This window comes from Camelus bactrianus, chromosome 16 (assembly GCF_048773025.1).
Source record: "Camelus bactrianus isolate YW-2024 breed Bactrian camel chromosome 16, ASM4877302v1, whole genome shotgun sequence".
Lineage (NCBI taxonomy): Eukaryota > Metazoa > Chordata > Mammalia > Artiodactyla > Camelidae > Camelus > Camelus bactrianus.
The window spans coordinates 55,482,483-55,495,953 of record NC_133554.1 but is presented as its reverse complement, the minus strand read 5'-3'; the positions used below and the strand labels follow the sequence as shown (position 1 = coordinate 55,495,953).

The window sequence follows — 13,471 nt, the reverse complement described above, 5'->3', positions numbered from 1 at the left end:
AATTGAGTGGGAGGCGCCTTTATTTATCTCCTGAGGAGGATTTTGCATCTCCAGGCTGTTTTCTGGTTTCCCGGCCGAGGGCAGGACAGAACCGGAGCACGCACTCAGGAAGTCCTCCTGCGCACCCCGCTGGCCCTCCCTCCTCTGGACAGGGGAGCTGAGCAGCGAGGTTCTGCCCAGGCCCGTGGGGGGACTTTCTGAAGGAAAGGGTGCCACTGAGTGTATCAGGAAGCCAGGGGAGGATAGAGACGTGAGATCTGGGTCTTGAGGCTGTTTCGGAAGGAGTCAGTTTGGGCCCTGGCTCAGGGTCTGGGATGGTGGCATTTGCAGCAAAGACTCGTGAGAATTCAGGGCCAGGCAGCCCGACGGTCGTGTGTCGCGGCAGGGTGCCTGCAGTGGCGCGGTGGTGGCGGCGGCGTGTTGACTTTGTGCATGCATGTGTGTCTTCTCTCTCGTTTACCATTTGCTTTTGGTCTTTCCTACCGAACAGCCGCAGTTCCCGGAGTCCTGCCCCATAAACATTGAGGAATAGGTATGAGATCTACCAAATTACGTAAATGAACAAACAGCTCATTTTATGTGGGGGGTTCCTAACTTGAAGGGCAGCCTTGCCTTCTCTTCTCTCATCCTACTTCACAGTGCCACCCTTCAAGGGGAAAAGCACTGGTGACCCATGTCCCTGACTCTGGTACCCCCAGGGGTACAGAGGTCCCCACATTCCATCTGGCTGGGAGAGATGCCTACGAATTTCCTGTTCCACTCACTCCTCTTCCCCTGGGGTCCACCTCCACAGAGCCCTAGGATGGATTATCCCACCAGGACATTTACGGGAAATAAGCAGTTTATACCCATTTAATCCCAGTGTTTCTGCCATTAAAGGGTTTCATGTCTTGGGCTGGTCTACCTGAGACTGACCCCAGACATTCGTGAGCGGCCCCCCTCACACATGAACACAGGGAGCCCCAGGCCCGCCCTCCAGGATTGTCAGCTCGGTGCATGGAGCAAGTCCTCTGATGGGCCAGGCGCTGCTCTGGGCCCTGCCCAGGAGGAGGTCGAGAATTCAGCAGTTTCCACACAGTGTGAGAAGCAGGGTGGCAGCACAGGCTGCAGGGGAGCATTCTGGAGCACGCTGGACCCCATCCAGCCGAGGGGGCCTTGTGAGGTCAGGTGCTGGGAGATGCGGCTCAGAGGTTGTCCAGCCAGAGGATGGGAGGCTTTCCTCAACCCCAGGGAGTTAGGGCTTCATGCTGAGCATGTGGGCAGCCATGACCCTGCCTTTCATCTCAGGAGCTTCTTGCTGCACAGGAGGGGATGAGTTGGATGGAGCCAGTCTGCGGGCTGGGAGGGCAACAGCGGCGGGGATGAGGGTGGCCTGAACAAAAACAGGGATGGGGAGTGTGTCGCTGGTTGTTGACCACATTCTACGAGTCAGGTGCCCTGTGGGGTAAGTACTCCTCTCCCATTGGATGGATGGTAAAACCAGGGCTCCAGGTACCATGACCTGCCCAGGATCACGCAGTCAATATGTAATAAACTGGGGGTGTGCCCAGGTTTTCTGGCTGCAGATTTAGACATGCTGAGGAAGTGAACAAGCAGGAGGTCGTGATGGATTGGATGCAGAGCACACAGCAGGGAGAAGCACCAAGAGCTGGTTTCCAGCACAGGCAGCCAGTGCTTCTGGTGCAGGGGCTGTAGGATTTGGGGGAGGATGATGAATTTAGTGGACGGCACCTGCGGGACCCCAAAGCTCTGGGGCTAAAGTCTCCTGGGGCTGATAGCAAACCTCAGCAGGCCGTTTGGGTGTAGAAAGAGAGGAAGAGCCATCACACTGTCTTCCCCTATGCCATTGGGTGGTCCCTGGCCCCCTGCTGGGCGGCCAGTCACTTCCTGTCCCCTCCCCCAGACCCCCACAGCAAACACTAACTCACAGCCTCCATGAACCCTCTTCTTACAGCCCCCTACTTCCTCCTGCCCACATGAAAAGTCTCAGCTAGACCCAGTTTCTTTTCCTTGTCCACCATGACACGTAGGCCAACTTCGAAACAAAATAAAGATGCCGAAGTGGGTCCTGGGGCACAAAACGGGATCATCCTGCGTGTCCCTCCATCAGTGGACCACAGCAGCCGTGACTGCACCTCGCCCAGCGGCAGCCACTGCTCCCCATTCTCCCTCTCCAGGGCCGGGCTGCACACCCTGGGAGTTCCAGGTAGCATGCATCCTGCCAGCTTTCCTGCCGAACTCCCGGGCTGTCCTGCTGGGGACCATGCCTGGACCGAGCTGAAGGTCCGGCTCCTATGACACTCCTCTCCCCTCCTCAGGTGCCTGGCAGGTGGATGACAACGTTGTCAGTCGTCGAAACACACAGCGCCGGCGCTCGTCATCTGGCAGCCTGGAGGACCCCGAGAACAGGCCCTGCACGTGGGGTCCCTTGGCCGTCTGAGAGCCCCAGCCCCTGGTCCGGGGCTCCCCTGCTGCCCTTGAATCCCCTCCTGGCCTCGCTGCACTGCTGACCTCCTGGGCATCCTCAGCAAGACACCTGGAGACTTTTCATACCCACGTGAGAGCGGGCTGCTCCTCCTCCCAGCCTCGTCTTCTGTAACCGTCATCCTTCCCCTCTCAGAAGGGACCGGAAGCCTCCTTTCTCCTTATGGGCTAACGCCACTCGATGAACTGCAGCTCCTGAACCCTTGGCAGAGACCCTCTGGAATGTTTTCGCTGTATCTTGATCTTCAGGGGGAGCCGAGATCCACAGACTGGTTGTTCTTGTGCGTCTGTTTTTCTACTTGGTGGGGAGACCAAGAAGCCTCGGAGTTTCGGTGGCTTCATTACAAACACCCACCTGGCATTTTCTGGTCTCTGGGACATCATAGCCAATTTGAAACCTCCAATTTGTGGTGGGGGTTGGGAGGTGACTCCTGCGAGAAGGGAAAGCCATATTGCACTGTAAGTGGAGTTTCCCTCAGAAAGCAGTAGGAGCCCCTTTCTCAAGGACAAGAAACAGGGGCTGGTTGGCAAAACGGTTCTTGCTTCTGGTAGCAGAGCCAGTGCCTCATGTCTGTCTGCTTAGGAAGGAGGCCTTGAATCTGGGAATCCCCCCACGGAGAGTCAGGTGACATTACAAAAACACTTTTTGACCCTCTCTATGTGCCAGGCACATGTTAGGAGCTGCCGTATGTGATCACATTTCATCACTACTGCCCCATCAGGTGGTATTCTGATTCCTGCTGTCCCTGTCTCCACTCTCTTTTCTTTTTTCTTTCTTTCTTTCTTTTTTTTTTTTTTTTTCATGCCCTTAACAGTTGAAGAAACTGGCTGAGAGAGAGGGTGGAGCAGTTCGGCTCAGTCAGTGTCGGAAGTTGGGGGAGGGCTGAGCTGGGGACAGCGGTGGTCTGGGAGCCTCCCCACCCCACCTGATTTCCTTCCCTGCCCTCCAGATCTGTTGAGCCCAATGAGGGAAGGGGGAGATACTGCCTTCCATAGTCTCATTAGAGATTTAGAGATACTGTTGTTCAAATCATGTGCCCACTGCAGCCCACCCCACTGCAGCCCAGTGTCGGGCATGTAAATAACAGCCCGAAACAGCAAGGCCAGACTGTAAGCTGTTGGGTCTTCCTCCTCTCTCAACACTGGTGTTATCAATGGAGTCCACGTAGCCCTCTGATAATGCATTGGCTACTGGCTCTCGGAAGAGGTGCTGGTTTAATGGAGCATGAGATTGGGAAGCAAAGTCAGATCTGAGCGTTTGTGAGGCTGGGATGCGGCAGAGCCTTGGCTGTGCCCATCACGACGGCATGTCTTCGTATTTGAAGTCGTTTCCCTAGAAGAGCTTTTCAGGGTTGTTTCCACAGCCTCAAAGAGAGCCCGGTGCCCCGGGAATCCTCTGCACCTTCTGCGTGGCTTCTTTGCACCGCCAGGCGGGTGACCCTCAGGCTGCCTGGGGGTTGCACCTCTGTCTGCCCTGCTTGGGGAGGCCTGTTGTCCTCACCCACCCTCCAGGAGCCAGGCCTGAATCTAAGCTTGTCTCAGGTTCCCACGTCCACCCGCTCAGAAATCCTGCAGTGGACTCTGCTGTTTCAGGCCCCACTTAATGTCCTATCTTCCTCCGAACATTCTTATAGCCCCTTCCGTATTTAAGATTTGAGCAATAACCCCACTTCCTCATTTCCTTAAGTTTGAGCCCCAGAAGCACCAGGGAATGGGGGGCTCCCCGTAGCCTGGGGTGGTGGCCCACAGACCCACCTCCTTTCCCTCCCGGCAGGTAGTAGTCACAGTGTGGTGTCACCTGAGATGAAGGAGACGCAGGAAAACAGTAGCCATGGTGGCCAGGAACCCTAGGAGGAAGCCATTGTCTTCACCCCTCCTTGGAGGGTCTGTGTCTTCTCCAGGAAGAGGCTCAGAGAGATTCCCCAAGGCCTTGGTTCCATAACCAAGACACGTGGGTTAGAAATGGCCCTTCACTCCTTTGTCAGACAGTCCGTTCTCCCCCACCCCATCCCCTTTGTTCTCATTTAGCTCTTTGACAAGCAGAAATATCCCGTCCAAAGGGGCTGGTCCTCAGCCTGATCAGGGAACAGGGCAGCTGCCCCTCCATCATCTGGAGACAGCCACGTTATAAGCAGTTGACCCAGAGAGAATGTGAAGGGGCCTGACTTCGCACAGGAGGGCATAGACTAATCGGAGGCCTGTGGCTCCTTCCTGCCTTGCAAAGGTCTGAGCTCCCCTGGTGTGGGGATCCCGGCCTCCACATGGAGCCCTCTGTCCTTCCCCTACCCAGTTCCATCCCACAGAGGTCATGCCCACACTGGGGCATCTCCTGGGCACAGATACACACACACTTTAAGCCATCTCACCTGGGGAGAGTCAGCGTCCTGTCCACCTGATCTTGGCATGCTGGTTGCTCACTTTGCTTTAGGATCTGCACACCTAGAGTGTGTGAGTGTAAGTGTACTGATGTGCCATCTGTGGACCCCTCGCTCCCCGGAGTACACTCGTGGGCACACTACAGTGGGGACGTCAAGGATGCAATATTTACGGATTGCTGCATGATTCTTAAAAATGAATAAAACTGTTTACAAGGGAAGGAGAGCTGTTAACTGCGCAGTTGGCCTATTTGTGAGTTTCTGTCCAACTTTCTCTGGCACTCTTTAATATTTTTGCTCAAGAGAAACTGGAGGTGGAAGAGTGAGAGAGGGCAAGGGGAAGGGAAAGATGTTTCTGGGTGGTTGATGTACCAGCCCCTGGGCAGGCTCAGCTCCTGGGCAAAGGCCTGATAGGGAGCCCTCACCCCCACCCCCGCCTTTAAACCGGAGAAGTGCTAACACTGCAGCTCCTCAATAATTGAAGAGCAGGAAAGCTGGTGACTGGAGGGAGGCTGGGGGCGGGGAGGAGGAAGGGCCACCGTCCACCGTTAGTCCCTGTCATTTAATGGTTAGTGAGATTAACGGGGCAAATGACCCAGGGAGGAGAATTTGGCAAGTCCATGGCTTTTCTGAGTTTCACCTACCGGCTCTGCTTCCTCAGCTGTCTGGAAAGGAGGGAAAGAACTTCAGAAGAAACCTCTGGAATGTCAGCTTCCGGGAACCTTACTGAGGACGGGGCGGAGAGGGAGCGGCTTACCGGGAAACACTGGATTACCCTGCCCATCTTGGGGTGTCTGCGACCGGTGCTGCGGTTTCTGCGGACCTGAGCGGCAGGTGGCATCGGAGAGTCAGATCTTCCTGCGGGCACCCAGACGACACTCAGGGTCGGGAGAGAGGGACGGGCCGCAGAAACGTGAGGAAGCGCCACTCGCGGCCCAGAGGAGAGGAAAGGAAAACCCCAAACACACGGTTCCCCAGCCTGAGCCCGCTCGCTGCCTTGGCCACCGCGCGCGGGGCTGGGTCCCAGGAGCCGTCGACACCTCCGAGCAGCCAGACGGGAAGGGGGTGGGGCAGGAGTGCTGTTCCTGGGGCGAATGGCTCGCCTGGGGGCCCGGGTTCTCGGCGAGAGCGCCGAGCCGCGCGCCTCTCCGAGCCCTGCGCGGGGCCCTCGGGCGGGAATGCGCGGAGTCGGGACGCGGCGGCGGGTAGGGGGCTGGGTGGCGCGGGAGAGGGCGGCAGAAGGAGGGTGTTCGAAGAGAGTTACCGCCAGAGAGCGTGGCAGGAGCCCGCGGTCTCCTTGGAGACATGCTGACCAATGGCAGCAGCGGAAGCTGTTTATGGGGGCGGAGCGTCGCCATGGCAGCAGGAGAAGCCTTCTGAACGGCTACTTATTGCTGGTCCCCGGGCCGCTGGCGTTCAGAGAGGCGCCGTCGAGCTGGGGGGCGACGAGGATTGCTGGCAGTGCTCTCGAGGTGGAGACAGAGAGTCGCGGGGGGTGGGAGGGACGTCTTCCAGAACCTTTCTTTATCCGGGCTTCGCTCTGAGCCAGGTAAGGGACGGGGAGGGCTGCGGGTAGTGGGAAGGGAGGGGTTCAGTACCAGCCTGCTCTCCCATCCGTCCGCGACGTAAGTGGTGGGCCCAGGGACCGACATCAGAGAAGTTTGGGGGACATTCACTTTCGGCCCCCCTGTAACTCTCTGTCATGTTCCCTTTTTTCCCCTTGATCCCCCATCCTAATATCCCTTTTCAAAGATCAGAAGACCTCCCGCGCCCCACCGCCGGGTCGTACTGCCCTTCTTGGCTCTCTCAACCATTTCCATTTGTTGCGGAGGGAGGGGGTTTGATTTCCCGCTCTTGAGGAAAAAGGGATAGCCTCGGATGCCTCTTCTCTCGTTTAGCTAATTAAGTCTCTTCTAAAACATCGAAGAGGGAAAGTGTGAGGTGGACCCTGTGGGGGTCGGGCCCCCGGCACTGCTTCTGTTTCCCAGACCTCAGCAGTTAAAGATCCTTCCCAGCTGAGGGGACGATTTTAAAGGAGAATCCCACTTCGCACACATTATCCCCTCGGAGGTTAGGGAAGAGGGTCAGCTCCCGCTGTGGTCCCCGCAGGTATCACATTCGTATTCGGAGGAGGCGACCCCCCGGGTCGCGGGATGGAAGCGCGCTTCCAGGAGGCCTTGTAACTGGAGCCGCGGGAGTTAGCGGGCCGGAGAGCGCGGCGGGCCACCGTCGGCTCAGCTAGTGGATGCTGACCGCCCCCTCGGAGAGTCCCCGGAGATATGGCGGAGAGCTGGCTACGCCTCTCGGGAGCTGGGGCGACGGAGGAGGCTGGGCAGGAGGGCGGCCTGGAGGAACCCGACACCCTGGATGACAGCCTGACTAGCCTGCAGTGGCTACAGGAATTCTCCATTCTCAACGCCAAGGCCCCCGCCCTGCCCTCGGGGAGCACCGACCCCCACGGCTACCACCAGGTGCCAGGCTCCGCAGCGCCAGGGTCTCCCCTGGCGGCCGACCCAGCCTGCCTGGGGCAGCCGCACACTCCCGGCAAGCCCACGTCGTCTTGCACGTCGCGGAGCGCGCCCCCGGGGCTGCAGGCCCCGCCTCCCGACGACGTGGACTACGCTACCAACCCGCATGTGAAGCCGCCCTACTCGTATGCCACGCTCATCTGCATGGCCATGCAAGCCAGCAAGGCCACCAAGATCACCTTGTCGGCCATCTACAAGTGGATCACGGACAACTTCTGCTACTTCCGCCACGCTGATCCCACCTGGCAGGTAGGGGAGGTCCTCCCTCCCTCCCCGCGCCCCCGCAGACTGGACTCACATCCCAGATCCGCAGGGCAGGAAGGCGCCGTCAGCCAGGGCCCCGAGGGAGGAAGGCCGTCGAGGAAGGACCTCGAGGGAGCTCAGTGCTTGGAACTGACCCCCCACACACACTTTGATTTCAGAGAGGGAGGAGGGAGGATGTTCACTGGACGTTGAGATTCAAGTGGAAGGAACTTGTTCACTCACCCAGCAGGCTCAGCCCAAAGACCGGGGCTGAACTATGCATGGACACAGTCCCCTAGGGGAGGCTGATGGACTGAGGGACACATTTTTGTCCCAAGTCCTAGAATTCCTAGACAGTACCCTGCTCAAGGCCAGTTTGTCGGGGCTGGACTGGAAGCGGAAACAGGAGCATCATTCTTGCCAGGCTCTGCATCTTGCCTGGTTTCAGTTGGCTGGAGGGGACAGGAGGGCAGAGGGGTGTGCTGTGGGGTGTGAAGACCAGCTGTGTCCCAGTGGAAGGGCGGTGGGGCCTTTCTAAAGCTGCTGCCCAGCCCCCCATCCCATCCCCAGTTTCCTGCCTCCACTCCTCCCCCTCTCCCCAGTCAACCTCCCTCCGGGGACAATTAGCTGAGCCAGGTGCTTTCCACAGGGGCTCTGCCTCCCGCACTGGCTTCATGTTCCAAGTCTCTGGAACCTGGCACAGAGCAGCCAAGGGGCCCAGGCCATCATGTAAACATCTCAGCCCTGCCAGGGGGGACTACCCACCTGCCAGCCCCACCATCCGGGCCCCAGGCCCCTGTGCCCCAGCGTAGTTTGGACAAGACTAAGCACCTAGGAACAAATAAGGCAGGATGCTGATCTGAGGCTGGGCACACATTGTCCTGAGCATCTTCCACCATCAGGATCAGGGACTACTTGGGGACTGAGGCCTTGAAGATGCACAGGCCACAGGATCACAGTTCCAAGCTATTCCACATTTGCTTGGGCCCTGACCCTGGGGCAGAACCGTTTGTAACCTTAGTGAGAAAGCGGAGACCCTCCCCACCCCTGCCCCTCACCCTACCCCCAAGCCTGAGAGGCCCCAGGAATGAGCGCTATGCTCTTGGCTGGGTAATAATCAACTGAGGCCTCATAGCCTGGGGTGGGAGGAGGGGGACGCGGAGTGGGGGTGAGTGCCCAGGCCAGCAGCCGACTCTACAAACAAGGAAAGTCATCAGATCCCTCCCCCAGCTTCACCCCCCACCAACACACACCCCCTCACATCCACTCACTCACTTCACAAACAGAGAAGGCCAGCCAGGCCCAGGCAGAGGGAGATGGCCGTCCAGACCCTGGGGGAGCCGAGGCCTTTGGCCAGAGGCCTCAAGCAGTGGGGTGAGGGAGGGAGAGCAGGACAGGGTGGCACTGAGAGCCACCCTGCGGCTCAGGGCTCGGATGACTGAGCAGGCAGATATCCCGGCAACAGGGAACAAAAGCCCCCGACAGCACTCCCGGCTCCGGTGCCCTGTGGCTGGTGTCCCAGAGTCTCCTGGTCAGAGCAGTGCCTCGGTCTCCCTCCCCCGTCTGAGAGAAGCTGGTGGGGGGACTGGCAGTAGCACTGGGGGCCCCCCATCGCTGACCTGCCCCCTCACCCAGCTGTCCTCTTTCTCTCCTCTCTCCCTGTGTCCAGAATTCCATCCGCCACAACCTGTCCCTGAACAAGTGCTTCATCAAAGTGCCTCGGGAGAAGGATGAGCCGGGCAAGGGGGGCTTCTGGCGCATCGACCCCCAGTACGCTGAGCGGCTGCTGAGCGGGGCCTTCAAGAAGCGGCGGCTGCCCCCAGTCCACATCCACCCAGCCTTCGCCCGCCAGGCCGCACAGGAGCCCAGCGCTGTCCCGTGGGCCAGGCCGCTGACCGTGAACACCGAGGCCCAGCAGCTGCTGCGGGAGTTCGAGGAGGCCACCGGGGAGGCGGGCTGGGGCGCGGGTGAGGGCAGGCTTGGGCATAAGCGCAAACAGCCACTGCCCAAGCGGGTGGCCAAGGTCCCGCGGCCCTCCAGCACCCTGCTGCTGACCCAGGAGGAGCAGGGCGAGCTGGAACCCCTCAAGGGCAACTTTGACTGGGAGGCCATCTTCGACGCCGGCACTCTGGGCGGGGAGCTGGGCGCGCTGGAGGCCCTGGAGCTGAGCCCGCCGCTGAGCCCCGCCTCGCACGGGGACGTGGACCTCACCGTCCACGGCCGCCACATCGACTGCCCTGCTACCTGGGGGCCTCCGGTGGAGCAGGCTGCCGACAGCCTGGACTTTGACGAGACCTTCCTGGCCACGTCCTTCCTGCAACACCCCTGGGACGAGAGCAGCAGTGGCTGCCTGCCCCCGGAACCCCTCTTTGAGGCCGGGGACGCCACCCTGGCCGCTGACCTCCACGACTGGGCCAGCGTGGGCGCCTTCTTGTAAGAAGCCCGCCCCCACCTCCAGACAGTGCCCAAGTCAGGGCCCAGACTGCCCCCCAACACAGACCCACAGACACCCTACCGCCCAGGCAGGGGCTGGGCAGGTCTCCCAAGGCTGGCCCCACGAGGCCATATGGCCCCCCCACCCAGGCGGTCCTCATATTCCAGCCCAGGAGGCTGAGAACTGGGGCCCAGGACCCGAATTGCTGCCTCCCCTCCCCAGCCCCTCATATACACAGTGTTTCATTGGCCCACTTCTTCCCTGTCCCGGGGACACGCTAAATGCCCTGCACTGGGAGAGCTGCGGCCTGGAGGCGGTAGGGGGTGCCTGGCCAAGCGGGGAGCAACAGTACAGGACCGGCCCCAGAGCCTCTTAGCTTTGATGCTTCTCGCTCTCCTGCTCTCCTCCCCAGGTCTCTATCCAGAGAAAGTTCCCAGGTACAACAAATGCTAATTAGGTGACTGCAAATTAACCCCCTGGAGGCCTCTCCCGGCAGAGCCTCCCTGGGGCTGGAGCCGGCAGTACGTAGGGTGGAGCCAGGGGGAAGGGGGCAGAGAGAGAAGACAGAAATGGGGTGGTGTGCTGGGGCAAGGAGAGTTTCTAAGGCCTCTGGGATTTCCTGGCCCCCATCCCTCAAGGTGGGGCAGAGGGTATAAAGCCCTAATCTTTGAGCCTGACTTGAGGCTGAGAGCAGCAGGGAGTTGGGGTTCTGGGGGGTTGGGGGCAGGGCAGCCAAGCTGCAGAGGGGAGGGGAACAGACTAATGTAGTGAGTGTAGCTAGAACTGAGGCTTAACCAGGAGGGACACCAGGCTTGCTAGAACCACTGGGACCAGGAAGGGGGGATCGCCCTGGGCCCCTGCCTGCACTTGTGTGGGGGAGTGTCTTGCTCCACCAGAAGCCCCCTGGGCTGCGTCCCACATCCACCCTCCTGCCTCATGGGGCGATTTAACCTTTTTCATGGAAAGTTATTTACAATAAAATTTTTTTTAAATTTGGAACTGAAAAATGGACCTGCTTGCAACTTTTTTTTTTGCTTGCAAATTACTTTGGGGAAAAATAAATGCAGGCTAGTTTGGGGGGAGGGGCCTTCTCTTCACTGCGGGAGGGCAAATGGCTAGGAGGAAGATGGAAGATGGGGGCACTGAGGGCTTGTGCCCCTCCGATGAACTCCCCTTGACCTCTGTGTCCCCAGGGAGAAAGGGGCTGAGGGGCAGCCTTGGGAGTCCGCTGCAGCTTCAGTGCCTCTATCTGTGCAATGGGAAGACTGCACCCACGGGCCCCCGGGAGCTGGTGGCAAAGGAGGGGCAGCCCCCTCCCTGGCCCTGGGGACTCACAAAGGCCAAGCTTGCCCAGGGCTGGGCTCACGCATCCCCTACCTCCCCCACCGCGAGGGCCTGCCCAGGCTCGCCTCCCGGAGCCTGCGGTCCTCGCCTGGGCCTGTCTCCAGCTCCTCCCTCCCTCGGTCCTCTGCTGGAGGGACAGGGTGTGAGGTCAGAGGGCCCCAGCCCCAGGGGCCCTACCTCCCACCTTGGCATTGGTTCATCCAACCCGGAGCCCTCCCTCCAATGCAGGCTGGAGGCTGAGGAAGGCCACCAGGGAAAGGGGGTGCTAAGATGCTACTCTCCCACTCACTCCTACCCGCAGGTCCACCCTGTGAGGAGCCAACCTGCCAGAGGTCTGATGGGGAAACTGAGGCATGGGAAACATTTGTTTGGGTGACACTCAGCAGGCACCCTTCCACCCCTTCACCCCAGTGGGGCCTGGAACCCAGTTCTCTACCCAGCCCTTCAAGCGCGCCCTCGTGGTGCACAGCCCCTCCCCCCAGTGCACACACGTGCGAGCACACACACACACACTCTGAATCCCACACAATCCTGCCCAGTCTCCGAGGACCCCTTTCTCCTGAAGCCCCTTTCTTCTCTGCACTCAAGGTTGGCTCTAGGCCAACCTGCTGCTTGCTGCTTTTACTTGCTAATTATTCCAAATATTTCAGGAGGGCGTGCACACAAGGCAGGGCCAGCAGGGTTGGGGGTCCTTACTGAGCTCGGAAGCCAGCCCACCCTCTTCCCGAAGCTTGCTGACACGGCTGCCCCAGCCTCCCTCTGAGACTCCCTTCACCAGCAATGGCTCCCTCCCTCTCCCCACCACCCACCGGCCTTCCTCTCCACGCTCCTCAGCATTGGGAGAACAAGGGGGGCTCCAGTGTCTCCACTGGCCCCCAGGATCAGCCTCTGGCATTCGCCAAATGAGGTACGCCCTGGATTGGCAGGTGGGGTGTGCCGCTATCCCCCTCCTCACCCTCTGCCTGGGCCCGCGGGGAGGAGAGGGGCAAGATCAGGGCCAAGCAGAACCGCCCACCAGGTGAGGAAAGGCTAAAGAAGCCAGCGGCTGCCAGGAAGACCCACCAGGAGCTCCTGCAAATCCCTGTGCCTGGAACTACGGTCTCAGGGGTGAGGCCCAGGCATCAGCACTTTTAAGAGCCCCCAGATGTTCCCAATAGGCCGCCCAACCAGAGAGGGGGCCCTGGAGGAGCTGGAGTGCAGGGCTTTGCAAACGCTTATAGCAGGAAGCAGGGAAAGGGCGTGTCACGTCCTGTCCGTCCTACCCATCCCTGTGCTGGCCCTTGGCTGGGTGGTTTTTTAAAAAAGATGTTCATTTGCTCCTTATTTATTTATAGGTTCAATGTAATCCCAATCAAAATATATTTTGCCCCACTGACATTGAGTTGCAGATGTGATATCCATTCGCACTAAATTCTTTAGTATATATTTCCTTAGAACAAGGACACTCCTGCATAACCCTAGTACCACCATCACAATCAGGAAATCAGCATTGACTGGTAACCCCAGCTAACCGCAGGCCCCTTTTAAATTTTGCTGATTGCCCTCATGACGTTTCTCTCCATTCCAGCATCCCAATCCAGGAGCCCATGTTGCATCGAGTGGTCCTTTCTCTTTTGAGCCGTGTGGCTTTGAGCCCATGACTCAAGCTCTCTGAGCAGGTTTCTCATTTCCTTTGACTGCCACCTTTGAGGTGAGAAGCCACTTCATTCCTGGGTGTTGGAGTGTCCTGGGTGTCCCTGGGGACAGGGATGGCCCCCTTCCCAAGGCAAGGAGGCACTCTTCTGTCTCCAAACTTGCTGCCTTTTCCCCATCTTCCCTCCCCCATGTACCCCGCAGCCAGAAAGGTGATGGGGGAAAGGGCTGGAACTCAGACCTTGGGGGTCCTCCCCGCTCCCACCCAGAGCACATCCTGTTCCACAGGAAGGCCACCCCCAGTTCCAGTGACTCAGGATGTCTGGAAGGCCCCCGGGGATGGGGATAGGATTCCATGCTGTCTTGGAGCAAGTGGGCCAGGCCTCCTGCAGAGCTGAGCAGAGGGCAGGAACCAATCTCCTCCCTGCCCC

At 59.3% G+C, this 13,471-nt stretch overlaps 2 protein-coding genes across 5 annotated transcripts in view; both read left to right on the top strand.

Annotated features, from left to right (window-relative positions):
- RNF157 (ring finger protein 157) overlaps positions 1-5,100 on the top strand; it is a 69,554-nt gene extending 64,454 nt beyond the window's left edge. For 3 of the 4 annotated variants that reach the window (XM_074343740.1, XM_074343739.1, XM_010950739.3), the window contains one exon: positions 2,319-5,100. In XM_074343740.1, the coding sequence (XP_074199841.1) occupies positions 2,319-2,440 (122 nt within the window). In that variant the 3' untranslated portion in view covers positions 2,441-5,100. Of the gene's footprint in view, positions 1-490; positions 533-2,318 lie in introns of all 4 variants that reach the window. The other variant, XM_074343741.1, reaches the window with a different exon arrangement.
- A 1,167-nt stretch (positions 5,101-6,267) lies between these two features.
- On the top strand, positions 6,268-11,071 carry FOXJ1 (forkhead box J1). Its single transcript, XM_010950740.3, has 3 exons — positions 6,268-6,408; positions 6,969-7,636; positions 9,300-11,071. The coding sequence occupies exons 2-3, from the start codon at positions 7,139-7,141 to the stop codon at positions 10,065-10,067; spliced, it is 1,266 nt and encodes a 421-aa protein (XP_010949042.2). The 5' UTR covers positions 6,268-6,408; positions 6,969-7,138; the 3' UTR covers positions 10,068-11,071.
- The last annotated feature ends 2,400 nt before the right edge of the window (positions 11,072-13,471 follow it).

What these genes read in the sequence shown, in the direction of transcription:
- FOXJ1 (XM_010950740.3), top strand. Translation starts at nt 7,139, where the DNA reads ATGGCGGAGAGCTGGCTACGCCTCTCGGGAGCTGGGGCGACGGAGGAG. An exon ending in ACGCTGATCCCACCTGGCAG is followed by an intron (nt 7,637 to 9,299) that starts GTAGGGGAGGTC and finishes CCCTGTGTCCAG; the next exon opens with AATTCCATCCGCCACAACCT.